This window comes from Lepisosteus oculatus, chromosome 14, assembly GCF_040954835.1.
Source record: "Lepisosteus oculatus isolate fLepOcu1 chromosome 14, fLepOcu1.hap2, whole genome shotgun sequence".
In the NCBI taxonomy this organism is placed as follows: domain Eukaryota; kingdom Metazoa; phylum Chordata; class Actinopteri; order Semionotiformes; family Lepisosteidae; genus Lepisosteus; species Lepisosteus oculatus.
Genome location: NC_090709.1, coordinates 14,407,100 through 14,433,920, shown reverse-complemented (window position 1 = coordinate 14,433,920; position 26,821 = coordinate 14,407,100). Strand labels below are relative to the sequence as shown.

Sequence of the window (26,821 nt, the reverse complement as noted above, 5' to 3'; positions counted from 1 at the left end):
AGTTAGACAGCGTACCTCCAAGAGGTCAGTTGCTGTCTGGGAACTGGGGTATTATCTGTGGGGAGTTTGCATGTTCTCCCCATGGTGGCCTGGTCTCCTACCGCGGTCCAAAAACATACTGGTACCGAAGTGTGAACGGGCTTCTGAGGACATAGGCCCTGGTGTGTGTGTGTGTGCCCTGTAATAAGCAGTAAAGCCTTTTACTGTCTGCCTTAATGTAGGGTGTAGGGCTTTCTAAACCCTTGTTTGTAATTGAGCAAACTCTTTTATTTCCTATCAATGTTTTTTGTTACTGTAAAGCGCTTTGAGAGGTTACTTTATTATTATTATTATTATTATTATTATTATTATTATTAGCCGAACTGATTTTTTGTCGCTCATAGCAACAGTCATTAAGGAAGTGACGCTGACAAACAGGAAGTCCTCTGTTGTTCCTGTTTGACCAAGTTTCGCTTCCTCTGAGTTTAAACCCACGTGTGTACAGCCGCTGCATCAATTGTCTGTGTCGTCCGGATCGACTCTGAAGAGATGGAGAATCTGCTGCTTAATCTGGAGACTGAGGCGCACTCTTTCATGGAGACTGTGCTTAAATCGATCGTGCACGAAGTTTCGGGAGTTTTCCGAAACCGGACAGATGATTCCGACAAGTCGATTGAAGACAAACTCCGCCGGATCTCCCAGGTTCTGGCGAGACGGGTCGTGATTAAAATCACGTCTGTCGAACACGATTTCGGAACCGAAGTCGCGCAGACAACGCAGGAAGACGAGCTTCGCTGTCTCATAGAGGTGTTGCTCAAATCGATAGTGTATGAAGTTTCGGAGGTTTTCCAAAACGGGGTGTCTGACTCGGAGGACGAGTTTCAAGACAAACTCCGCGGCGTCACCCAGATCCTGGTGAGACGGGCCGTGTTTAAGATCACCCAGTGTGTGGAGGAGACTTTCGGGACTGAGATGGCGCAGATGAAGCAGGAAAACGAGAGGCTGAAGGTGAGATTGCGGTTCTGGGAGAAGGAGCCAGGAGCAGGAGGAGATCGGGGACAGACAGATCGTGTTGGACACACGCTTCCCTGTGAAATCACTGCAGAGATAAAAGAAGAGACGGAGCTCTCAGGTACGTGCAGTGGCTTGTATGTAGTAGTGTCTGTGTTTAAAAACGGTGTTTTTAACTTCCTCACTGTTGAAACTGTAGTGGAGAGATGCAGAACGAGGTAGGAGAGGTGTGTGATGTTGCAGAGGGTTGGTTTGCTGCAGACTGAGCTGTTGTGGTCTGGTAATATGATAATAGTTGCTGTTGTGTGCGTTTGGGCAGAAACTCTGTTAAGATTGGCCCAAGTATTATTGCTGTCTTTATTTTTATAGTTTTCTAATCCATTTACACGCTTTCTCGATGTGAAAACAATTAAACTTCTTAGATGAATTGGAAAGACGTTGGTAGGGGGATTATGTATCCATTTAACACAAAAGCCAGGTCGTTATCTCATCTGTGCAGTGTTAATGTACCGCATTGTACATTAAAACAGTGACAATTGTACATTAAAGTGTCTGTATTAACCCCTCTCTCTCTCAGTGCAGTGTTAATGTCCTGGAGTGTCCAGTCAGTGTGTCTGTATTAACCCCTCTCTCTCTCTCAGTGCAGTGTTAATGTACTGGAGTGTCCAGTCAGTGTGTCTGTATGAACCCCTCTCTCTCTCAGTGCAGTGTAGTGTTAATGTACTGGAGTGTCCAGGCAGGGTGTCTGTATGAACCCCCCTCTCTCTCAGATTGCAAACTAAGATTGCAGAACAAAGTAGATGCTTGAAAACCCCTTGCTAAAGACAAGTGCCCACATGTGTGTTGGGGGCCATGGGCCCACGTTGGGGCTTTTTTTATAATTCTATAATGTTAGCATGCCCGAAGGGTGGACCCCCAGAGGTTTTGTTTCTCCTTACTAAGGAGTTTTTGGTGCCTCTTCTCTATCGTCTTCAGGTCTTCTGTTCTGTATCCACAACACGGATGGGCGCTTGCTTGGTTAAGCGACCCTGGGGCACCCTTGTTGTGAAAGGCGCTATATAAAAATGACATGAATGGAATAGTGCTCCAGTGGGATTAGATCCCAGGCCGGCCCATGTGACTTTACAAAGTATGTAGCAAATGTGTAAAAGCCACTGGTTGGGGGAAGAGGTTTACTCACAGCATTTAAATGTGAAGCATTTCGCACCATAGCGTGTTGTGTTTTAGAGGTGGAATGTGAATAATATTAATTATGATTGGAGGTTTAAGGGATGTCAGCTATTCAATAAAGCAGCATATCACCGTGCACTTTGTAGTTCAGGATATTAACAACCCAAGTTATTCATGCTGTTAAGATTTCAGTTCCTAAATATGGTTTATGGGTTTTATTTTAAGTGTCATTGTCGGTAATGTGGGCTTTTTTTCCCCCTTGATTGTCACAATTGGAAGTAGTAACGGCAGATTCTGAGATTACTTTTAGGCAGCAATTGAACATCGGAAATTAAATCTGTTTACCGTCTACTTGTATAACACTGATCCAAATGGTGAATTTCAGAAATTGACTAAGTGGTTTAGTCAATAAGTCAAATAACTATTCATCACCCCCAAACTTGTTAGTGATTATACCTGAGTGGTAAAATCAAACTATACGCTACACACAACAATTCCACACACGCGTTAATATATTTACAGTATGTACAAACAAGACGTTTCAGAGGCCTTACATCCTAACCACTGAGATAACCTCAGACTTCTTGTTAGTATTGAGCTCTTAAGTAATGCCCACAGAGGCCACCGTAACAGACAGGCTTCTCAGTAAATGTAATAGAGCTTGTAGTTAAATCTCTCTCTCTGCAAACCCAAATGCCACAAAATGCATGGAAGACTGTCTCGCTATTCTATAAATGCATCCATAAGAAGGAAAGACAACTCTAAGGTATCTTTTACCAAGGAAACCCAAGTTCCCTAGAAATACAGAATGGCACGCGGTCTTTCTCTAGCAAGGTTCAAATATTTATGTTTCATGTGGGTTTGGATGATCATGATGTAGGGCACGGCACAACCTTCAAGTTCCACCTTCTCCTGACCTCTGTTTTCCTCTCTCTTCTCTTCTTTTTCTAAATGGGATGTTATGTGGTGTGCCTTGTGGACTGATCATTGTCAGTCATTAGCCCACAATTTAATTGAGGTACACCAAAGTCAAATTTCCAATTCATTTTTTTTATCAGAGGACCCCCACATCTCAGCAGACGTCCTCTCAGCTTTGAAATGGGAAATGTTTACTCTGTCAGGCCTCAGATGCTTTATTTGACTTCTTACAGACATATCCTAGTCCCCCGTAACCGTAGCTGTAACAAATATAATTCTATCACATGTATCCTCAAATACAAGTTAATATGCAATGGAACTAGTACTGGGTTTGTTCCATGCTGAAAAGAGAAGAAAGGAAGTACAACGTTTCAGCTGTGAAGCCTTCTTTGGGCGGGGTTTCACTTTGTGTTCCTTTTCAGCTGACGCATGCTTACACGGCTACCCGCCTGAACTACAAGTAAATATGCTTTTACTCCCGTGAACTAAACATTAAACAGGTTTGGAATCATAGTTCAACTCTTAAGAGTTATAAAGTGATTAAAGAAGTATTATACTCAAAGATCCATTGGACAAGTCTTTGCTTGGGCTTAAATAAGAGGGAACTTAGGGTTGGTCCAGGGTCCGAGATGGCAGTGGCTGTATTCTGGGAGGGTCCCCAATCTGGGAGGGTTCTGCAGACAGAAGAGAGAGAGAGCTATGTTGACCAAAAGAGTCCCAACTGTCTAATTCCGTTCATCAGGCGAAAACAAGATTTCTTCTGTTGCCGAAAGGACATCTTGGCCTCAGTTTTGTATTTCACTCCCTGCCTGGAGTCTTGAAGAGTTAAGGTCCTGGGTAGGACTGCTTGCAGTCACATGGTTGGGGAAAAGTCTGATTGCCAGTTTTAGTTGGAGAGAGATGAGGAGCCAGTGAGTAAACCTAACAAAAATGAGCTCGTTGACAGTTTTTAAGAGACCGCATCACCAATTGGCCTTCCTTTGGGCAATGCATGGTCTAGGAAAGGAAACAGACTGGCTGGAGCCCATTTGCATCATATATTATTCCATTGTTCGGCTTTGATACATCTTTGTGATGTCTCTTATCAGAGGGGGCCTCTTTAGTTACATTTCCCTGTGTTTAGAGAGAGGCACCATGCTGCCTTGGTCAAGACGCACAAAGATGATTAGAAATCTTGAATAACGAAATTCTACTCAATTAAGTCTCAGTGAAATTTTGTACCATGGTGTTACTGTATTCAAATTAATGGGCATTTCCTCCTTTATTGTAATTTATGGGCAATTTGTGATTCCTCCTAGTCTCTTTTATTGATGTGTCTGTCTGGACCGTGTCTAGGTGCCTTTTCTGTCCCCAAAAAATTCCAATGGCAGGAAAATTGAGCAGACAAAATGTCCTGCAAGGTGTATCTTTGTTTTCCTGCAATGTGCTTACAGGGTAATCTGTCCTTCCCAGAGTATAACTTTGCCTTGGAAGTTGACTACAGACACTGGGGTTTCATGTCGGCGTTCTTGGTGTTTAGGGCTAACCTTTTGGGTTTCCTGTAGTTCCCAGAACCTCACTTGGGCAGAGGTGTGCCTCCTTGCCTCCTTTTATTTGTATTTTCATTCACTTTCTCTGGGATCGAACAGCTCATGTGTTGTTTGACTGTTTTGTGGCCATCAGGCTTGCCAATATAGCCTCCATCCGTAAAGTAAGTTTCTTTCCTAGCTCGGATTTTATGTTTTTCAGCTTTTTTTTTAATGGGATGTTGGCTTTTGAACCCTGTGCAAAGCTGGTGTTAAAGGTCTTGTTCTCTTGTCCCGTGTTTGCAGGGTCAGAGGTCAGCGCTCTCCCTGACTCTGGGGACAGGGCTCCTTTTGAACAGCAGCACAGTGAGGAGGAGGGGGGCTCCCGTCTGATGCAGGAGACAGAGCTCGCCGCAGCACAAGGGAAAGAGACACTCAGTGAGCAGCAGCACCCAGAGAGCAGACAGAGGGTGGAGGATCTGGACTCTGTGCCCACGATGAAGACTGAGCCTGAGAGAGAGACACCTGGGCTCTTCGTATGTGCTGATTTTACAGAGAAGATTAATAATCTGGACACAAACAATATTACACAAGGTTGTAATGAGCTGGGCCGTGTCTCTGTACAAGAGCACAAGGAAGAACTGGGTGAGTTTAATCTTACAGAGCAGGACATGGAGCCCCAGTTGACTGACCCTGCAGAGCAGCAGACTGCTGTACCTGGTGAAGAGAACAGTACTGAGTCACAGCACCCAGAGGAGAGTAAGGACAGGGAGGAACAACAGCAGCACCTACAGCGCATGATGATAATTAGGCCTTGTTCTGTTCAAGTGGAGAGACTCTCATTGCAGAGTCTAAAACATTCATATGATCCCTTAGTATCTGATGACTTCACACGTAGGTTTAATAATCTGGTTACTGAGAAAAGTGTTGAAAGATTAAATGAACTGGGGTGTGTGTCTGTTCTTGGGCACAGAGAGGAACAACTGAATGATCTGGACGGTTTTAGTCTCGGAGAGCTGGAGAGGGAGCCCCAGTTGATTCACACTGCAGAGCAGCAGACTGATGTACCTGGTGAAGGGAACAGTACTGAGTCACGGCACCCAGAGGAGAGTCAGGACAGGGAGGGGCAAGAGCAGCACCTACAGCGCATGATGATAATTAGGCCTTGTTCTGTTCAAGTGGAGAGACTGTCATTGCAGAGACTAAAAGGGGAGGAGGGGTGGGGCTCCAGTCTGATGCAGCAGACAGAGCTCACCGGCGCACAAGGGAAAGAGACTACTGGGGAACAGCACACAGAGAGCAGACAGAGACAGACTGTGCTCGCGATGAACATGGAGCCTGAGAGAGAGACACCTGGACCCTTAATAACTGGGGACTCTGCAGGCCAGTTTAATAATGTGCGTACGAAGGAAATTGCCGAGAGGTTTAATGATCTGGATTCTGTCTCTCCTCGTGGGCCCCAAGAGAATGAACTGGCTGTTTCGAATGCTGTAGATGAGAGACCCCGAACGACTCCCACTGGGGGTCACGAGGGAGAGAACGCAGGTCTGTTTGGGGGCACAGGGCAAGATCATCACGGGGAGCGTTCGCAGAGTGAGAAACCCCAGAGAGGCCTGAGGAGCCAGGGGGGTGATCCGAGGCCTGGCTCAGAGGGTGTGGGCAAAAATTCCTCGCAGCAGCTACCGGGTTTATGTCCGTCCAACGGTTCAAAACAACACCAGCACCTTCACGCGGGGAAGAGACCGTTCGTCTGCGGTCAGTGCGGGGCCAGTTATATTTACCCGATTGACTTAAAAACCCACCAGCTCATGCACTCGAGAGAGAACCAGTTCAGCAGCCGCCAGTTGTACACGTGCAGTCGGTGTGAGAAGAGCTTTAGTACACCAAACCTGTTAAGAAGTCACCAACGCGTTCACACGTGGGAGAGACCGTTCGGCTGCAGTGAGTGCGGGACCAGTTTTATTTGCTCGAGTGACTTAAAAGCCCACCAGCTCGAGCACGCGGGGGGGAAAGCATTCAGCAGCGGGCAGAGTTTAACTCCGTCAAACGCCTCGGCGACGCGCCCACCCGCGCCCCCCAGAAAGCGTCACGCTTGCGATCAGTGCGAGAAGAGCTTTGCTATACCGAGCCGGTTGAAAGCCCACCAGCGCTTTCACACGGGGGAGAGACCGTTCAGCTGCAGTCAGTGCGGGAAAGCGTTCTGCAGCGAGAGGGACTTAAAGAGTCACCAGCGGGTTCACACGAGCAGACGGTTCATGTGTAGCGAGTGTGGGAAGGCGTTTCTGGATTTAAGGGGCTTGCGGTCGCACGAGCGCGTTCACACGGGGGAGAGACCGCTCAGCTGCGGTGAGTGCGGGAAGACGTTTGCCTTTCTGTGCTCCTTAAAATATCACGAGCTCCGCCACACTGGGGAGAGGCGGTTCGGCTGTGCCGCGTGCGGGAAGAGGTTCTTCTTGGCCACCCATCTGAAGAGTCACCGGCTCCGTCACACCGGGGAGAAGCCGTTCAGCTGCAACCTGTGTGGGAAGGCCTTCACACGGCCCTCCCACGTGCGAGCGCACCAGCGGCTCCACGCGGGCGAGCGGTGGTTCGTCTGCGGCCAGTGCGGGAAGAGGCTCAGCAGCGAGAAAGGGCTGAGGGGCCACGAGCGGCTCCACGCGGTGGATCGGCAGTTCGTCTGCAGCCAGTGCGGGAAGCTGCTCGGCAGTGCGGGCACGCTGAGGCGCCACGAGCGGCGCCACGCGGGGGATGGGGAGCCGTTCCGCTGCGGCCAGTGCGGGAAGAGCTTCTCGACGGCGGGCGGCCTGCGCGCCCACCGGCGCGCCCACACGGGGGAGAGGCCCTTCGCCTGCGGCCTGTGCGAGAAGCGCTTCTTCACCTCGAGCCACCTGAAGGAGCACCAGGTCCGCCACACGGGGGAGAAGCCCTTCGCCTGCGGCCTGTGCGACAGGCGGTTCACCCGGCGGGCCTGCGCCAACAAGCACCGGCGCCTCCACGCTCGGGACACGTTCGCCTGCCGCCTGTGCCAGAAGCTCTTCAGCACCGCCGGCCGGCTGAAGACGCACCTGGGCCTCCACACGGGGGGCAGGCCCTACGTCTGCGACCAGTGCGGGAAGGGCTTCGGGCAGGCGGCCTACCTGAAGGCCCACCAGAGCGTGCACACCGGCCTGAAGCCCTTCAGCTGCCGGCAGTGCGGGAGGGGCTTTGCCAAGTCGAGCCACAGGAAGTCCCACGAGACCACCCACACGGGGGAGAAGCCGTTCGGCTGCGAGCAGTGTGGGAAGAGCTTCCGGCGGCCCGCTGACCTCCGGCGCCACCAGGGTTCTCTGAGACACAAGAAGAGAGCCCGTTTGGCTATTGGCGGCAGCCCGGCAACTTGAGGGTCGAACCGTCAATCCATCGTGTCCGCGCACGAGAGCTGGATTCAGGTCAGGGTGGGGGGCGGTTTCCCACGGCACATTCCTCCGCATGAGCGGAACCGCTCGGCTGGAGTCGGCGGAGGGGTGGGCAGCCTCAGGAAAATCGAAAAAGCAGCGGCCCGTTCACACGGGGAGACCGCCGAGTTGTGGCGGGGATCCAGACTCATAATTGAAAGGTTTGGGGTTCAAATCCTGGATTGGACACTGCTTAAGCAAGAAAGTGCAATCAGATTGTTTCAGTTGAACACCTTCTGCATAAATGGATAAATGAATCAGCCAAAGAACTAACCCTTCATCAAATGAGAGGAGGCCTATTGGTAGATTGTTAAAGAATTAAAGAAGCGCCTCTTGTTCTCAATTGAAATGTAAGTCCATGTAATTTACATTTGTGTCCAATTTCCAGTTTGCGTTTCATTGTTTTAATCTGAAGAAATGTTTCTAGATGGGTATAACAGAGATCTCAACTACTGAGGGGCCTTATTAATAAAGTCTCCACAGCCGAAGCGCTGTGTCTCCTTTCAGCTGGCGATAAACCTTTCCTCGATCCTTTGCGGACTTGTAAAACTGTTCCTGATCAGAATAAAAAACGCTCACGCTAATACACAAGCACCCGTGTCTCGCCAAAGCTGACAAATAAACAGACGGACAAGCCGCACTGCACGTGTGAACAGGGGAATGAGCGAGCGAGCGGGGATAGGGCGCCTCCTGCGCTTAAAAGCTTACAGCACCTGGTATTCCCAGGCGGTCTCCCATCCAAATACTAACCAGGCCCATCCCTGTTTAGCTTCTGAGATCAGACGAGATCAGGCGTGCTCAAGGGGGTGTGGCCGTAAACGAGAGTAAGGCTCGCTGGCACCCTTCTTATTGAGAGGACAGCTCCGTCACCTCTTTTACGACGCTGCTTTTTTTCCCTTGCGTTTTTCTCTTCTTCCCACGTTCTCTCTCTTCACTGCCTTCGTCCCTGCTCTATTTCACTTCAGCCTTTCACTCTTGCTTCCTTCCAATGAGGACGGAGCTGCGGGAGAAAGGGCGCTATAGAGGATCGCTGTGGAGAGCTGCTGCTGTGCTTTGACATCTGAGCTCTGTGGAAAACGATCTCAATACAATTCTGAAAAACGCGACTCTCCGAACGCCAGCCGAACAAGTCTCCACAGCCGAAGCCCTGTCTCTTTTCAGCTGGCGATAAACCTTTCCTCGATCCTTTGCGGACTTGTAAAACTGTTCCTGATCAGAATAAAAAATGCTCACGCTAATACACAAGCACCCGTGTCTCGCCAAAGCTGACAAATAAACAGACGGACAAGCCGCACTGCACGTGTGAACAGGGGAATGAGCGAGCGAGCGGGGATAGGGCGCCTCCTGCGCTTAAAAGCTTACAGCACCTGGTATTCCCAGGCGGTCTCCCATCCAAGTACTAACCAGGCCCATCCCTGTTTAGCTTCCGAGATCAGACGAGATCAGGCGTGCTCAAAGGGGTGTGGCCGTAAGCGAGAGCAAGGCTCGCTGGCACCCTTCTTATTGAGAGGACAGCTCCGTCACCTCTTTTACGACGCTGCTTTTTTTCCCTTGCGTTTTTCTCTTCTTCCCACGTTCTCTCTCTTCACTGCCTTCGTCCCCGCTCTATTTCACTTCAGCCTTTCACTCTTGCTTCCTTCCAATGAGGACGGATCTGCGGGAGAAAGGGCGCTATAGAGGATCGCTGTGGAGAGCTGCTGCTGTGCTTTGACATCTGAGCTCTGTGGAAAACGATCTCAATACAATTCTGAAAAACGCGACTCTCCGAACGCCAGCCGAACAAGTCTTTAAGTGGAAATCTTATAAGTAAATTGATTCTTAAAATGTAGAGAGCTTTGCAAAGAAATATATTGGGGCTTTTAGATAATATATTTCAAGGATGTAATTGCTGTGCTACAGTACGTGCAGAATTTTAGAAAACAGTGCGTCAACAAAGTACACTGTTTAGGTTACTTTAGAAGACAATGTACCAAAACAATATATTCTGTCTGGGTCGTTAGAATTAGCTGAAAGTAACTGATAAGCTTTGAATAACATATCTAGTGCTTCTTCTTTCGCTTTTTGATGTAATCTGTTTTCTCTTAGGGAAAGTGGAAGTTTTAGAATGGACAACGCGCTGAGCTTTTTTACAGCGCAACGTCTTATGAAAACCCTGTACTGCTTGTAACAAATTGAGTCTCTGGTTGCTCCCAATATTGAAATAAAGACCTTACTCAGGTGAGAACTCTCTCTTGTGGCTTCCTTGATAGTTATATTTCCATGACACCGGTTTTAATGTCTGTAGATTGTATCTTATTTTTATTTTTTGTTTTGTTTCATGTTCATATTATGTGTTTTCACCCAGTTGACTCCAGTTAATAACAGTTCACCCAGTTAATAGCCACTTTTTATGCGCGAGAAACGGGTGATCTTTCTATCTCATGATCAGCTTAGTATCTTTCTGTAAGTTTTTTTCTTCTTAATTAAACGTTTAAAATACATGAATTTCATAAAGACAACACACGTTTCGAACAGAAAAAAATCATATTTTGTTCTCTTCCTGGTATGTATAACAGATCAGCAGGTCTTATTTTCCCAATTGCTTTTTTCCACTGTATTTATCATAATGGCTAGCCAATGTCCTCTCTTAGCTAGGTAATGTTACTTGTGGATGTGCTTCTGCGTTGCGTAGAAGCACATGTATCCATAGAAAGTGTATTATACTACTATTTGAGCTACAGTACATAAAAATAATTATATCGTTATTAATTTCTTTAGGTACGTGATTCCATATTATATTCCCTATTAATCAAATTCTAAAAGTATGCTTTTGTTTACTCCGATAACGAGCACATTCACAGAAAATGTGAATATCTTATGACTTTTCACAAAGTATATAAAGTTAAGATGGTCAGAAGGAGCATGTAAAAACGTTTCCGAAACGTGGTAAAATCTTACTACATGTAAGACTTTGATGCTTAAAATGTTTAGGAAGAAAGTGGAATACTGGTGTGTATTTTTTCTTTAAACTACCAATACCAGCCATATACAGTTTACACTATATGTTTATGTTCCTAAATTAATATAGTTTATGGTGGTGTATCGTGGTTGTAGAGGTTTGATGGGTTTACTGAGACAATTATTAATTGTAGCAGTAATCACGAGGTTGTTCGTTGTGGCTTTTAGAAAATCAATCGTCAGAACAACTAACAACGCACACACACGGGTTCAATACACGAGATACATTTATTCATATAAATTGTGCACCAAACATATACTAGTCTGCCTGGATACAAGCGACAGACCTTACTGTGAGGGTTATCAATATACAAGGTATATAATCTCGAAGAGATGCACAACAGAGAATATATGTCAATATATATCGTTCGGTTACCAAATCGCTAATCAGTGTTATTACCCACTGTTACTCTAAACTCGGAAGTAAATACATTACTCATGAATTAAATTGATAACAACTTGTGTTGAGGTACAATTGAATTCTCGAGACACAATGTAGAACATGGGGTTTACTTATCCACTGTGTATGGATTTGGAATCTCCCGGCACGAACACCAAGTCACTCTTTTGCCTGGGAAGAAGCTGGTTCGTTCCTGGTCCAGCGCTGCTTCTGAATAAGCTATTCAGGTTGTCGATGAGGGTCCAACTGTAGGCTGCCGTTGATCAAGCGGATCATTCACGTTGGTAGAATTCTGAGTACGTATGGGATCCTCGGCCTCGCGCTTAGAACAAAGTCCAAGTCCCTTTGCAGACAACAGCAGTTGTCACGTGATTGTCTCTGAGGATACGCGAAAATGGCCAAGGAGAGCCCCGATCTGAGCTTGCGCTCCCTTTTTGACCAAGACATAGATGTGTGCTGATTGGTTGAGAGTTTGGCGGGCATTAGAGACCCACGTGGTATTACCACGCCCTGCCAGTCCCTGATTGGTTGGTCAAGGTGAGATATGAGTCACTTACTCTTGACACTTAGGAAAGCAGTCCAGATGTCCATTCGGCACTCCCTAGACAGATAGGCACCAATGGATGACCATTGATCATGATAGCCAGGCTAAGCTAAGTGCATCCCCATCTGGGAGCTGTCCATTATCAAAAGAAAACATCTTAAATCAACCCAACCTGCATGAATACTTTCTCTGTGGCTGCACCACAAAGATGGAGGGTGAGATGGGGCCTCATTTAGGACAGAATACCACCGCCTAATTCTGTCTTATTAACAAGCATTGCCGCTACAACGGCATCTCTCCTGTCAAACGTCCTCCTGACGTGTTTGACAGGATCTGGGCCGTGGTGAACAGTGGGAAAGACACCCTGTGGAGAGTGAGGAACATGGGGCTGTTCAAAGGCATCGAGGTCCCAGTCAAGGCAGCAGGTAGCCTGGCCCTGTTCATCACCCGAGAGAACTATTACCTCAGAGATCTGTGGAGAGAAGGGAGGGAGGAAGCAGAAAATCTGTGGGAAATGGAGAGCATAGGTCAATATCTCAAGAAACTGTGAAAAACATTATCATGTTTAAGTAAAGAATGTGATTTGCACCAGAAAAAAATAAATTGTTGCTATATAACTGGTACCGTGTCAAAATGTAATGAGATGTGATTATATATACTGTTTTAAGTATGTATATTAATGTAAAGCTTTCTAATTTGTGATGTCCTGTATTTTTTTGTGAAAAGAAAATAAAGTTCTTAAAAAATCGATTCACCCAGGGCGAGGCTCGGCCATTGCACTCCGGCTGTGCTGACCCCTGCGAATTCCCCAAATGTGGGAATCTCGACTGCATAATTTCTGGTAGTGGGGGACTGCGTTCGCGCTCTCTCCTGATGTGCTTGGTCCAATATCAGATACGGGAGAGTTAGGACACCACGAGCTGCGATAGGATCCCAGTTCGAAAGGAGTCGATGCCACTGCTGGTTCCCGGTTTCTTTTAGTTAGAGGTCCGGAGAAGCATTTCAAGCTGGTTACACTACTCCTTCCGGACATTCATTCCCTTTTCAAAGTCAGTCGTTTTGCTGTTGTCTGCATTATTTAGGCTGATTATCGAGGTTAGCCTTTATTTGGTCATGGGGGCCTCGGTACTGTATGCTAATTCTCAAAACAGTTTCACCCGTTTTCTGATTGCTAGGTTCTGTACCAGTGCAGACATGTCAAACAGTGAATGGCTGTACCTCTATTGTATCCGTTCTCAATGAATGAAATCAGTATTAAATGAATATATGTATAGTTATATGAAAAACAAGTGGTTTGTCGACTCATCTTCATTTGCAGATTTAGAGGCAGCTTCGATATTCGGGGGAGGCGTAAAACATGGTGCTGATCTTTGGAAAGCAGGAGGCAAAACTGACACGTTCTCATACAAGGAGCTGAAACCAGGCCACCTGGGTGAAGATCAGGTATCGTAACCGCTAGACCATATGGGAGCATACAGCCATGTTGTGCGTGCGTCATGTAAGCAAACTGTAATTGCTGCCTTGATGACCTGCTTGATGGAGAAAACACACAAGAGAGTTGGCACTCAGAGTGTCGAAGGGTTGATGTATACTAGGGCTCAGTTGAAATGCAGCGTCAGGACTTTTCCGACTAGTGTCACACAAAGAGAGTACATCCTTTCCTACTGGCTGTGTATGTCTCGGTAACTCGCTGTGATCGTATAGTGCTCAGAATTTGTGTTGTGGCCGCAACAACCCCGGTTCGAATCCGCATACTGGCAGAAAAGGAGGAGTACTGCCTGACTGGATCGTTGATGAACGACAGAGGCCACTCCGACCTCCTCTTGGTTTTCTTCAATGACTTACTAAGGATCTTCTTCACATTCGCCCATGCAGGGGAAGCCAGTTACACCAAAGCAAACGCAGGAAAGTGCATTTCAAGCAGAGACCAGGAGGGACTTGTTTACACCGAGAGTGGTCGGAGAATGGAACAATGCGCCCAGCCCTGTTGCTGGAGCCGATTCTTGATGAGATCTTGGGCTCACTAAGAGGCCCCCGCTGGATGCTAATCTTTCTGTTGTTCTTGCAGGTCCTGCGCTGCTTTTGAGCCGACAGAGCTCGTCCTGGTCTGTCGGCACAGCCCAATTGCAAATGATCGGCTCCACGTACAGAAGGAACGTGCGTTTGGTACAAGAGTGCACGAAGGCACCGGAAATACATTGGGAACAAATGACCGGTCGTTCAAGACCTCTGTGAAGTACAGGAGCGTGCAAAACGAGGCTGCTTCCACCCGGTCTCGAACCGGGGACCTTTCGCGTGTTAGGCGAACGTGATAGCCGCTACACTATGGAAAGCTGCAGGGACTGCTGCTGGTGTCTTGCTTGCATTTCGGGCTGAGAAAGGGACGCGTCACTTTAGGCAGGGTGCGCTGGAGAGAGGAACAAAGGGCGCGATGAAACAAAATACCAAAACCCGGGATCAAACCAGGGACCTTTAGATCTTCAGTCTAACGCTCTCCCAACTGAGCTATTTTGGCGGTGCGCAGAGCCCACAGCCACCTGCTCCAGCCTTCCTGTGTTGCGGCATGAGCGCACCAAGAGTAGCGGGAGAGTGTTGCAGGAACGTCACTCTGAAGGAAAGCCACCCAGGTGCGCCCTCTGAGCTCTGTCCAGCGCATCTTCCTCGCATGGACTCCTGCCTGCGACGGGCAGGAAACAATTAACAAGAACAGAACGACACCCCATGGGTGTCTCATGACCACACCTTAGGTTGTGACACGTGCAGGTGTGAGGGGTTGCCGGGCTACTTTGGAGCAGAGCTTGGGCGGAGGGGGAGCGGGAAAGCAGACAAAGAGGTGACACCTCAAGGTCTGCACGATCACAGCTCTCCGCCGCCCCAGGCTTCCGCTCGATAAGCTACTGGACACACCCGCCCCTCCTCACACAGACCGTGGAAAAGCCCCCGAGTGTGAGGGCTCTCTCTTCCTCCCAGGAGCTCTTGGACACGACGCACAGACAGGGCGCGGGGAGCCGCCGCCTGCAAACACGGCTCCAGGCAGGACTCCACTCCGCAGGAGCTGCAGAGCAGAGGAGATGGGGGCAGCTTAGCTCCTGTGCAGAGACCGGAGCTGTTGTTGCTGCGGACGCTGTCTTTTCTGCACTCGGGGTAGGAGTGAATGTTGAGTTGCCCTTAGAAATGAAGCAGAGCACTTCAACGGCACGGGTGTGTGTGTGTGTGCGCCCTGGTGATTCTGGGAGACAGATCGAACCTGGGCTGTGGTTTAAATGCTATTGGTTTGTGAACAGAATACCCTTATCCCAGTGCATTGTGCCACATTAAATAAACGCACGAGAAAAAGAGATTCAGAACGCAAAGCTGTGTCAGTGTTCTGTGTAAAAAATCAGTTTGAACATCACGGGAGCTGTTTTTAATAAGCTGCTGAGTAAAGAATATTGTAGCATTTACAGGTTCTTTTCAGAACAAAGGACGAGTGGAGACGCGATTAACAAACAAGCGCTTTGTTATTAATACTCACACTTTGTTATGAACACTACCATTAAAACTACCAGTTGTACTCTCACTAATGTTAAAATGAATACACTAGTAGTAGAATTAGTTGCTGCCCGTGACGTCACATACACTCTCTGTGACGAATGCGAGACACCTAGACACATACAGTGACGTGCCGGCTGTTGCCGTGGTTACCATACTTATGATTTATAAACACTGGAAAAAATGCATTTAAACTGTTACTTACATACATTTATCAACTTGGAATAGAATTTTCTAGCTCTAGGATAGAGTTACCTAAATAATAATATGAATAATCATTGTTTAATTTCGGATTGAACATTATTAACACTAAACGCACTATGGTAATTGATCGATACAGTCTTTATTGACTGTTTTCTAGATATTTAAACAGGGTCAAGAAAAGAATCAGTACTCACCAATCAGTTAAGTTAATCGATTATTCTATGGTCCTTCAGCTGAATAAATTGGTTGTCGATACATAAGTGATCAATAATTCTCCTCCGTTCCCTCCGCGCGTCTCCCGCGGTCTCGCTCTCTGATCCCGGCGCTCTGGCTGGTGTCTGTGACGTCACAGCGCTCTTTCTGACAAAGCAGAGCTGGAGGAGACTCCTGTCCGGAGCCCGGGGGGCTTTTCTTACAGATATAAAATCTCCCCCCAAAAAAAAAACACACCGGACTGTGAAGAGAAGCGAATCATCACAGTTGGAGAAGGAGAGCGACAAACCTAGGAATAAAATTCATTAAACAGAAAAAAAAGTTTACATCGCAGATTATTGCGTTACAAAGCGTACCCGTGTGGAGCAGTAGAGGACAAGCACGAGTCCCTGAAATAAGCGCTTTTAAGAGTTTTACACAAATCTTCAGAGTATAGAAGCCAGGAGGATCAGACTCCTGATCCTGGAGGTTAAAATGTGTATCCTGGTTTTATTTCCACCCAGCTCTCAGTTCCATCAGTGGTCTGATGATTTAAATTAACTGTATAACTGTTACCAGACTTAATCTAAATTGTAAATTTATAAGACTGGCTACTAATAATAAATATACTGATCAAAGTGTCAATACTGGTGTTTATAAAATAAATACTGTAGCATTTGCAGGTTCTTTTCAGAACAAAGGACGAGTGAAGACGCGATTAACAAACAAGCATTAACACAAAACCAAACACAGGATATACACACACATGAGGAGACTGAGGGAACAAGTACACATAGTTAGGGTGGTAATTACCTAACAACACACTATACTTTTACAAGACTACACAGGGCACTAGAACTACTAGGACATTATTTACACAGGTAGGGTCAGCCGCTGGTCATCGTGCTGACCCTCAGACTCTCCCCGGCTACCACTCCCAGCATGCCCAGCGGTACTACGAGCGCCTAGGGGCACTTTCTCCTCACCACCAGGCGAGGGCATTACACTGCCCCCACCTGAAGCGTCTGGCGTCTGGCATCTGGCGTCTGGCATCTCGCCGACTTCGAACACCCCCTCAGGCTGTACTCGTACTGGGCTAACTGCTGTGGAACCCTGCACCGCAGTGACGGCTGGCGACCCACGGACGCCCCACTATCGTCCGGCTCCAGCCCCGGCTGCTCCTGTAGAGCCTCCCCACACGGCTCCTCCTCCCGGGCCCGGTAGGGGGCCAGGCGGTCTCGGTGCAGGACCACCACTCTCCCCCGTGTTCGCAACCGGACACGATAGCAGACCTCACCCACCACCCCGAGTACCTCAGCGGGACCCTCCCACGACGGCGCCAGCTTAAGGCTGAGGCCTTTGCAGCGGCGCGGGTTGTACACCCAAACCGAGTCCCCGGGCTGGAAGGCAGGCCCCCTGCAGCGCAGGTCGTAGTGCCGCTTCTGCCGGACCCCCGCCTGTGTCAGGTGGGTCCGTGCAAAGCTGTGCACCTGCTGCATCCGCTGCCGCAGGTCCCACTCGTAGTCCGGTCCAGCCGGCGGTGCCGACCCGTCTCCGGGCGGCGGGCCGAAGACCAGGTCCACCAGGGTTCGCATTTCCCGGCCCAGCATGAGCGAGGCCGGGGTGCACCCGGTGGATTCCTGGACCGCGGTCCTATACGCCCAGAGCGCAAGGGGGAGGTGGCGGTCCCAGTCCCGTTGGTGCCGGGACACCAGGGTGGCCAGCTGGGTGGCGAGCGTCCGATTAAACCGCTCCACCAACCCGTCGCTCTGGGGATGCAGCGGTGTGGTCCGCGTCTTAGTGATCCCCAGGCGCTGGCACACTCTGGCGAAGACCTCGAAGTTACGCCCCTGGTCACTGTGTAACTCCTCCGGCACCCCCAGCCTGGCAAACATCCCCTCCAGCAGTGCATCGGCCACCGTGGGGGCACTCTGGTCCGGGAGGGCGTAGGCCTCCGGCCACTTCGTAAAAATGGCCACCAAGACGTAGCGCTTCCCAGCCTCGGTGCGCGGAAACGGGCCCAAAACATCCACCCCCACCCGCTCCATAGGAGCCCCCACCTGGTGTTGTTGGAGGGGGGCCCGAGAGCGCTCGGGGGGACCCTTCTGCGCCACGCACACCGCACACGTTCGGCAGTACCGCTGTACGTCCCGGTGGCAAAGACCCCAATAAAAATGGCCTCGGAGACGCTGCAGGGTTTCTTACCGCCGAAGTGCCCCATGCCCGGCTGGCCGTGCACCGCTCGGAGCACCGCCCCGCGGAGCGACCGAGGCACCACCAGCTGCCACCGTACCTCGCCACCCCCGGCGCAGCACCCCGTCCTTTACCTCCAAGGCCTCCCACAGGGCGCAGAGGGCCTTGACGGACTTCGGGTGCGGGGCGAGCTTCTCTCGCGTAGGCCGCACTCCTGCTGCCCTCCAGCGGAGCACCGGCCCCACGTCAGCTGCCTGACGCTGCGCCAGGTCTGGCAGGCCCACCCCCAGCGGCCCCTCCCGGGCCGTGGCCGCGGTGCTCACCCCCGCCACGGTGCGGACAGCCTCCTCACGCTGCTCCCGCCAGGCGCAGTGGTGGCAATCCGCGGCCTCGCAGGGGAGACGCGAGAGAGCGTCGGCATTGAGATGGCGAGACCCCGCACGGTGCACGACAGTGAAGTCGTACTCCTGCAGGATCTCTATCCATCGCGCCATCTGCCCCTTCGGCTCCTTAAAGTGGAGCAACCAGGTGAGGGACGCATGGTCGGTCCTCAGCCGGAACCGGGTCCCGAACAGGTACGGCCTGAAGTGGTGGACCGCCGCCATCACCGCCAGCAGCTGGCGACGGATCACGCAGTAGTTCCGCTCAGGCCTAGTCAAAGCCCGACTATAGTAGGCCACTACGCGCTCCCCATCCGGCCCCTCCTGCGCCAACACCGCACCCACCCCCGAGTCACTCGCGTCGGTGTCGAGAACATACGGCAACCGCGGGTCGGGGTAGGCCAGCACGGGGGCCCCCACCAGAGCTTCACGCAACCGGCCGAAGGCAGTCTCACAGCCCGAGTCCCAGTCGAAACGGCGGCCCTTGTCGGTGAGGCGGTGCAGCGGGGCAGCGATGCTGGCAAAGTCCCGGACGAACCTCCGGTAGTACGAGGCCAACCCCAGAAAGCTGCGGAGCTCCGTGACTGTGCATGGAGTCGGCCAGTCCCTCACTGCGGCGACCTTACCTGGGTCCGTAGCCACCCCTTGCGGTCCAACAACATGTCCCAGGAAGCTCACCTCCCGCCGCAGGAGCTCGCACTTGCGGGGGTTGAGCCTCAGGCCAGCACCGCCTGGAGGTTCGTCAAGGCCTGGTCGAAGCCCCGGGCATGAACCAGCAGATCATCCAGATACAGCACACACTGGTTCCGCGGGACAGATGCCAGCACCCTCTCCATCAGCCTCTCGAACGTCGCCTGGACATTGCACAGGCCAAAAGGCATGACCGTAAACTGCCAGAGGCCCTGGCCGATAGAAAAGGCCGTCTTCGGGCGAGCATCGGGAGCAAGCGGTACCTGCCAGAAGCCGCAGCGGAGGTCCAGGGAGCTGAACCAGGTCGATCCGGTGATGTAGTCTAGGGCATCATCTATCCTCGGCAGGGGGTAGGAATCTTTCCGGGTGACCTCGTTCACCTTGCGGTAGTTGACGCAGAACCTCCACGAGCCGTCTTTTATTTTTACCAGTACAGCTGGCGCCGACCACGGGCTCGCGGAGGGCTCAATCACCCCCGCTGTGGCCATCTCCCGGATCTTTTCCTCGGCGGCGGTCCGCTTGGCGTGAACCATGCGTCCTGGTGGGATGCGGATGGGCCGAGCGTCGCCGGTGTTGATCTCGTGTTGGACCAGGGCAGTGCGGGTGCAGTCCTCATCTATCGCCGCAAAGAGATCCTCGTTCTGGGCGAGTAGCGCCTGGAGCCGCTGCCGCTGGTCCTGATCGAGGCCCTCGCAGCTCCGCTGGTAGAGATCCTCAACGGCGCGCCTCGCTTCCACGCAACGCTCGGCTCCCGCCGCCGCCACCTTGTCTGGCCCCCCGGCTGACTCGGGAGCAGGATCCAGCACGCTCGCTCCCCGGCTCACAGGCCTGGTCTGCCCCGGCGACTGCCGCCGCCGCCGCCGCCACTGCCTCTTTTTCTCCCAGCTCCGGCAAGCCCGCGTCCCTCAGCCTTCGCCGAGCCTGCCCTCCACCAGGTGAAGTCACCCCTGCCACACCAACTCCTGCCAGCTCAAGTCCAAACTGGCCCCCACTCGCTGCAGTACGTCCAGCCCCAGAATGCAGTCCTCCTGGATGGGTGCGAGGTAGCAGGGGTGGCGCACCGTCGCTGCACCTAGATGGAAGGCAAGCACCTGTTTCCCCTGGACTGCAGCGAGCTGTCCCGTCACGGTCCATAGCCGCAGGCTGGAGGCCTCCCATCCTGGGGGGTTGGTGCCCACGGTGTCGGGGAGGACGCCCGGCCGGTGTAGGGTTACCGATGAACCGGTGTCAAGTAGGGCCAGGCAGGGTTGGTCCTCGATCCGGCAGTGGAGGTACAGGCCCCGGCTACAGCCGACTCGCCCCACGGTGGCGTGAGGGGCGCCGGTTTTTACAGCGCTCTCCGGAGCGGGGGTTGAGGTGTTCGAGGGGCGGCCTTCCCCACGCTGAGTCGCCCCGTTCCCGTTTCCCGACGCCGATCGAGGAGTGCGAGGTTCGGGTGCCCGGCAGAACCGGGCTCGGTGTCCTCTCTTCCCCTCGCTGGATTCCTCCGTCGCCGTCTTTGGTCAGCCGGCAGGGCGCACTGCGTCTGCTGCCACTTCCAGTCACCCCGAACACGGCCTCAGCCCATGTAGCAAGGGCCAAGGCCTGCTCCAGCGATGTTGGCGCGGCCAGCTGCACGTGGCGCCGCAGCTCCTCGGGTGAGAGGGCCTTGAGAAAAGCCTGGAGAGCCATCTCCCGCTGCGCCTCCCGGGGGAAAGTTGGGTATCCTCGGCGGGCGAGGAACGCGACATCAGCGGCAACCGGGCCCAGTCGCTCTCCTGGTCGGCGCCGCCGCAGGGCCAGCCTCTCCCGCATCAAGTCCGGCGCCTCCTCCACACCGAAACGCAGCTGGAGAGCCGCCGCCAGCGTCGTGTATTCGCCTCTGTCCTCCTCCGGGACGTCCAGGAGCACCTGGCAGGCCACTCGTTCCATCTCCGCCCGGCTCCAGCCATTCGTCCGGGCCGCGAGCTGGAACTGCGCCTCGTAGATTTCCCACGGCGCTTCCCCATTGTAGCGATCTGGTCGCACCCGCACTGATGGGTGTGGGAATCTCTGATCGGCTCCAGCAGGGAGAGTATCCTCTATCTGGGGTGCCCGCTGACCAGGAGTAGCAGCCAGTCGCCCCAATTCTACTGGCGAGACCACTATTGAATAACCATGGTAAGGGCTGTGGCCACCTGTCGCACCCAGGAGTTGCTCAGGCTCCCTATGTGCGCTGCCGATGGGTTCTGTTTCTTCCAGCGTCAGCCGGCGCTTAACAGAATCGGGTAGTGTCTGCCACGAGTTGTCCATTCTGCCCACTTCTGACACTAATGTAGCATTTGCAGGTTCTTTTCAGAAAAAGAACGAGTGGAGACGCGATTAACAAACAAGCATTAGCTTTATTCATTTACAACCACACAAAACCGAACACAGGATCTACACACACATGAGGAGACTGACGGAACACGTACACATATTTAGGGTGGTAATTACCTAACAACACACTATACTTTTACAGGACTACACAGGGCACTAGAATTACTAGGACATTATTTACACAGGTAGGGTCAGCCGCTGGTCATCGTGCTGACCCTCAGACTCTCCCCGGCTACCACTCCCAGCATGCCCAGCGGGACTACGAGCGCCTAGGGGCGCTTCCTCCTCACCACCAGGCGAGGGCGTTACAATATGGACTCCCGGGAGGCTCCCATACTTCGGATTCTTGCGTTCTTATCAGAACATACTGATGCGCAAACATATTCATTACCATATTTCAAAGCATTGGAATAATATATGTCGTACAGCAACACAAAAACAGGAAGACAAGTATCACAGCTACTATAATCGGTGTTAGTAACTTAAAGAAAAACATTCCCCCTGGCCCAAACAGTGATTCTAACCAGGAGAGAAAGGGGTGAGGCTGTAGAATGAGGCATTAAAGCACATACATAACAAGATGCATTAAATTTCTTTAACTTTACAGTATGATTTATAAGTTTATACCACAAATTACTCATATCACCCTCATTATCAGTTTCATTCAGCCAGTTTGTATACAAAGAGGCTTCGCATTTAGATTCTTCCTCTTTCTGGGTGGTGACAGGCTTCCACATAAAAAGGAAAAAGGCTGGGCACATCAGTCCCAAGCATGTGATCCCTGTGGAGACATCACTCCTGCGCTTTGCTCAGTTCGTTTGTGACCTTTTTACAGTGGAAGCATGAATTCAGGGCACCCTTTCCGTGACTTTCACAGCAGTCGCAGTGGTCAGCAGCCTTGGTACGGCCCCCTCCACCTGAGTGAACACCACTTCTTTTTCCTGAAGTCTTTCACCAGAAGAGTAATAACTCTTAGAAAAATCTACACATTGTTCCACTGCCTCAGCTGTGCCATTTTGCAGAACAATTCTAGCTGAAGTTGTAAAATTTCTCATTGGCCCGTTCCTGCAAAACATCTTATTATGAACAAACAAATCATAATAATAATGTGCATCTAGGGGAATCACTCCCAAGGGTAACCCCCCCTTAAAACTATATTGTTCTACCCATCAGGTTCTGCCACTAGATAAGAGAACCTTTCCCATGAAATCATTTGTTGACCTTCATGATCCCTTCAGGGCGTACAATTAGCACAGAAGCAGCAGCTTTAGTCCACATGTTTTTCAAGCAGGATATTAACAGTATGATTATAACGAATAATACCAGACACACAAATATGTATTGAACCAGAGACCCTCTCCAGGTTCCTAGCACAGACTGTAGCCATGCACCAATGCCCCAATCATCTGGATTATAATTATGATATATATTTTTCTTCATCATAGATGTGCTTTGCTAAGTCATTAATTTGCTAATAATTGTCTAGAATACAAGTACTGTTTAGTCTTTGCTCACCTAAACAGCTGTCTATCACCCTAATAGAGAATGGCCTAAAACTGTGATTATAGCGAGGAGCATACAGTTATTTCCATTCTAATACATCTGAGTTACACTCAGACTAAAAGCAGGGCTATTTACCCATGCCAATAAACCTAAATAATCACCTCTATCAAAGGGGATTACTCCCATGAGCATCTTTTATAGCAATACAATCCCAACAGGAGCTCTGATTATTATTTGTGGCTGACTGATAAAGTATTGATTCCATATCCCCATTTATAAAAGTAAAACTCCTTACACTTAACAGGTACACTGTCACCCCCCCTTAGGAAGCTCAACAAACACAGAAACAGTGACAATATAATAATGTTCACTCAGTCTCTGGTGCAGTGGTTCGGTGTCAGCGATCTCATCCTGTCACTCAGATGGCAGAGTCGGTAGTCAGTTGCACTTGATATGGTCCTTCCCAGCAGGGTTGCAACATCTGGCAGGGTATATCTTCCTCACCCACACCCACTCGCCAAGTATCAGATCGTGTCTTCCCTCTACTGGAGGTCTCCAAGCATGCAGCACCTGTTCACCAGCCCCGTGCACCACTTCAATTAACAACCTACAATACTACAATAGAGAATTAGCAAATTCAACAATCCATTAGCCAAATTCATCCCTCCAGGAAGTTTCGTTGATTGGCCTGTGATGATATCAAACAGGCTCTATTACACAGTTCTGTTTGATCCAGCCCGCATCCCATGGCGTTCCTTCAGTCTGATGTCTAGTCAATCTTTTCTGTTCCTTCATTCCACTGTTCCAGCAGACTGAGGGTGATCTCAGTCCATCTCACCCCGAATAATCCAGCCACAGCCTGTCTCTTGATCATAATACATGCGGTAGGGCAGTGCCCACCAAGGGCTTATCTCCATCATCAAGTGTTTGGTAGACACAGAGGCAGTGACAGCAACCCACTGGGAAAACAGATTATAAGAGCCAAGGTTGTAAACATTTGCTACTGCATGAAAGGTTTCTCAGGAGCAGGCCTTTTGAGCTGTAGCACCTGCACCTGAACTGTAGTTGAGTTCCTTTGATAAGCACATAAGTGGCTACTGCTTCAAACACGGTCCCCACCCAGGTTTGGGTAACCGGCACACCATTTGACTCACACCCAGGTGTCCGACAGAGTGCATTAGTCGAGCTACAAAGGGCATTAGGCTGTGAGGGCATGCAGAGCGTCCAGTGTGCTGGCAGCACCACACTCTTTTCTAACCATGTCCTTTTCTCTGCTTTAGAGGCCTCAGCCTGAATATCCTGTAGCTGTCCCCTTTTCACCAACAGAGGTCTCACAGGGGTCTCAGACTCCTGTTCTACCAGGACTGTGCACCTGGCAGCTACATCTGCAAAGTTGTTCCCTTGAGTTACTGGAAACATTTCTTTATTATGTGATTTATACTTTACCACAGCTACTTCAGTCAGTAGCTGCAAAGCTTCTAACAGTTCAGAGACAAACCCAGCATTCTTGACTGGAGTCCCTGCCATGTTGGGGAAATCCCTATTCCTTCACTGCCATCCAAAATTGTGGCATACACCAAATGTATATATACAGTCTATATAAATTGCTACAATTTTCCATTTAGCATATTTACAAGTTTCAATTAAATATTTTCATTCGGTCTGCTAGTTCTACACCAGATTATTCACAGTTTATACAGCCAGGCAGGTAGCCTGCACAACACATAAACACGGCCCCTTGGCCACCGCATCAAGGGGTCCTGAATAATAATAACCCACCAGACGATGCCTATCTCCATGCTACTGCACCAGCACAACGGCTCACAACCCATTTCTTTCACTTACAGACAGATTACATACAGATGATCCGTCTGAGGGAATACAGTCCAGGGCCAGTGTCTGCAAGAAAGCTTGTTTCAAAACATCAAAAACGGTTTCTGCTGCAGGGGTCAAGGCAATTTTGTCTTTAGACTGCACTACCCCCCTTAAACCAATACGTCACTGGACAAGCTCGTTCTGAGAAGGCATTCACCCTGGCTTTATCATGTAGTTGGTTTTATACTCCTTTTTTTCCTCTTTAGATCCAATACTTGGAGAAGCCCGGCCTTATGGATTCCCTGATTAGGTAAAACAATCACAATATCACATAACTCTATTGAGTTAGTTTACATAAATGCTATTTCATGCAGTAATTCCTTATAAAATGCTGCAGTCTGGGCCTAAAATAGGTCTGGGGTGTCCCCCACCCACATCAGTAGTTGAAACTGTACATCTTTTCCCAAGCAGACTGTGACAGCTTATATTTGTTTTAAACACAACCCTTGCACCCCTTCTCCTGTAGCCTCCTGTTACCCGTTAGAAAACTTTATATCACATCTTTATGCTGTTTTAGTTTAAAAACAGGACAGCTGTGCTCCTGTGTCCCCCAGTTTCTGGTTACAGTTAAGATTATTTCACTTTTATTTAAATCCTGAGATAAATTTAGGAAGGCTACAGAGGGGTTTACTAGATTAAAACTGTTAGTTCACGCACGGCTCTCGTTTCAGCTTCTGACATGTTCTTTAATTGTGAAATCAAGCCTCTTTCTTACAATTTCTCCAAAAAACACCTTTTTTTTAGTAACTGCACACCAGCTTATTAGTAGTTTTGTCTTTGGGGTTTTATATCTCGGTATAACATTAAAGTCGCACAATAATTTCGACAAACTGGCGGCTCCCTTTTCTCCTCCTTGGGAGTCTTTTTACCTCCCATTTGCAGCGCTCGCACTTCTGCATGCATGCTTCGCGAGTTATTAAATCAAATCTGTTTCCGCTGTCCGTAATATCAGGAAAGCATAGTTGTACATTCTTGGCAACATCAGGTTTTAACCCACTCAAGTAAATTTGTTTTATTACTGTGGAAGTATCTTCATTCACTTCCTTCTCATCGACTAACCCCGAGTATACTATCCATAAAGCTATAAACCTTTCTGTAAAATCTGAAAAAATCCTCACTTCCTTCTGCTGACATGCTGTTACTTTTCTCTAATCAGTTTTCGGTGGGTAATGCTCTTTCAAAAATCTCCACACTAATTCCCACCCTTCTCCTAGATTCTCTCTTAAGGCGTTCTATTTCTTCTTTTGCTGTTTCTTTTTCTGCATATATAACTTCGTTTCGTTCAGCCATTGCTTTTAGCTTTTCCATCAGAGATTTTTGCGTCTCATCTATGACATTCTGTTGAATTCTCAAATATTCCTCTAAATATTGTTTATTTTTATCCAAATGTTCATACACTTTTCTACATTCCTGTTCAGCCTAAATTCCGTCTGACACATTTCTTTTAAGTTTCACTTTGGATTAATCAAACTTTTTTTTTTCTTCACACCAAACCATTTTCACGTCTCCCACGCGCCCCGCGGAACCCCCCAGTCGAGACAAACTGACGAACTATCACAATTCGGGAACACGGACCAGGTTCCAAATCCTGGCTTTAAACACACAGTTGAATCGAGTTACCATTTTCGGCTCTTCTGCGAGTACAGTTCTAGTTACTACCTTCAGCCGTACTGCAGTCGTGTACCAGGATGCAACACCTGGATTGTTTCGCACGGGCAGGGCGAGACGCTATTCCTTCAGCAATCCCTCCTTTTCTACCCCACCTTCACAAAACAGGCATCTAAAAACACATACACCATTAACTCATTTTTCTGTTGTACTTGCTTCAGCACCACAGCAACATGGAGAGGACAAGGGACTTTTTAGAAAAGAGGAGTCCTTACCTCTTTTTAGAAGCGGCCGCCTAACTTTTCCTCTCCATGTCCGTGTGGATTAATTTAGATGGATACTTCTTCATC

General features: G+C 49.7%; 1 protein-coding gene and 5 non-coding genes across 6 annotated transcripts; 2 read left to right on the top strand and 4 right to left on the bottom strand.

The window, feature by feature from the left end:
• The first annotated feature begins 528 nt into the window (after nucleotides 1-528).
• Nucleotides 529-7,963, top strand: LOC138242509 (zinc finger protein 345-like). Its single transcript, XM_069198041.1, has 3 exons — nucleotides 529-1,111; nucleotides 4,890-5,119; nucleotides 6,686-7,963. Exons 1-3 carry the CDS (start codon nucleotides 529-531, stop codon nucleotides 7,961-7,963), a joined length of 2,091 nt encoding a protein of 696 aa, XP_069054142.1.
• A 755-nt stretch (nucleotides 7,964-8,718) lies between these two features.
• LOC138216248 (5S ribosomal RNA) lies at nucleotides 8,719-8,837 on the bottom strand. The gene has a single exon (XR_011179960.1). It is a non-coding gene; the product is annotated as a 5S ribosomal RNA (ribosomal RNA).
• A 535-nt stretch (nucleotides 8,838-9,372) lies between these two features.
• LOC138245441 (5S ribosomal RNA) lies at nucleotides 9,373-9,491 on the bottom strand. The gene has a single exon (XR_011194051.1). It is a non-coding gene; the product is annotated as a 5S ribosomal RNA (ribosomal RNA).
• A 3,175-nt stretch (nucleotides 9,492-12,666) lies between these two features.
• On the top strand, nucleotides 12,667-12,831 carry LOC138243608 (U1 spliceosomal RNA). Its single transcript, XR_011192263.1, has one exon. It is a non-coding gene; the product is annotated as a U1 spliceosomal RNA (small nuclear RNA).
• Nucleotides 12,832-14,218: 1,387 nt separating this feature from the next.
• trnav-aac (transfer RNA valine (anticodon AAC)) lies at nucleotides 14,219-14,292 on the bottom strand. Its single transcript has one exon. It is a non-coding gene; the product is annotated as a tRNA-Val (tRNA).
• A 108-nt stretch (nucleotides 14,293-14,400) lies between these two features.
• trnaf-gaa (transfer RNA phenylalanine (anticodon GAA)) lies at nucleotides 14,401-14,473 on the bottom strand. Its single transcript has one exon. It is a non-coding gene; the product is annotated as a tRNA-Phe (tRNA).
• Nucleotides 14,474-26,821: the final 12,348 nt, after the last annotated feature.

Bases quoted from the DNA above. Each gene is read 5' to 3' on its own strand.
- LOC138242509 (XM_069198041.1), top strand. From the start codon at position 529: ATGGAGAATCTGCTGCTTAATCTGGAGACTGAGGCGCACTCTTTCATG. The intron at 1,112-4,889 runs GTACGTGCAGTG...CCGTGTTTGCAG, and splicing joins AGAAGAGACGGAGCTCTCAG to GGTCAGAGGTCAGCGCTCTC. The intron at 5,120-6,685 runs GTATGTGCTGAT...GCTTGCGATCAG, and splicing joins GAGAGACACCTGGGCTCTTC to TGCGAGAAGAGCTTTGCTAT.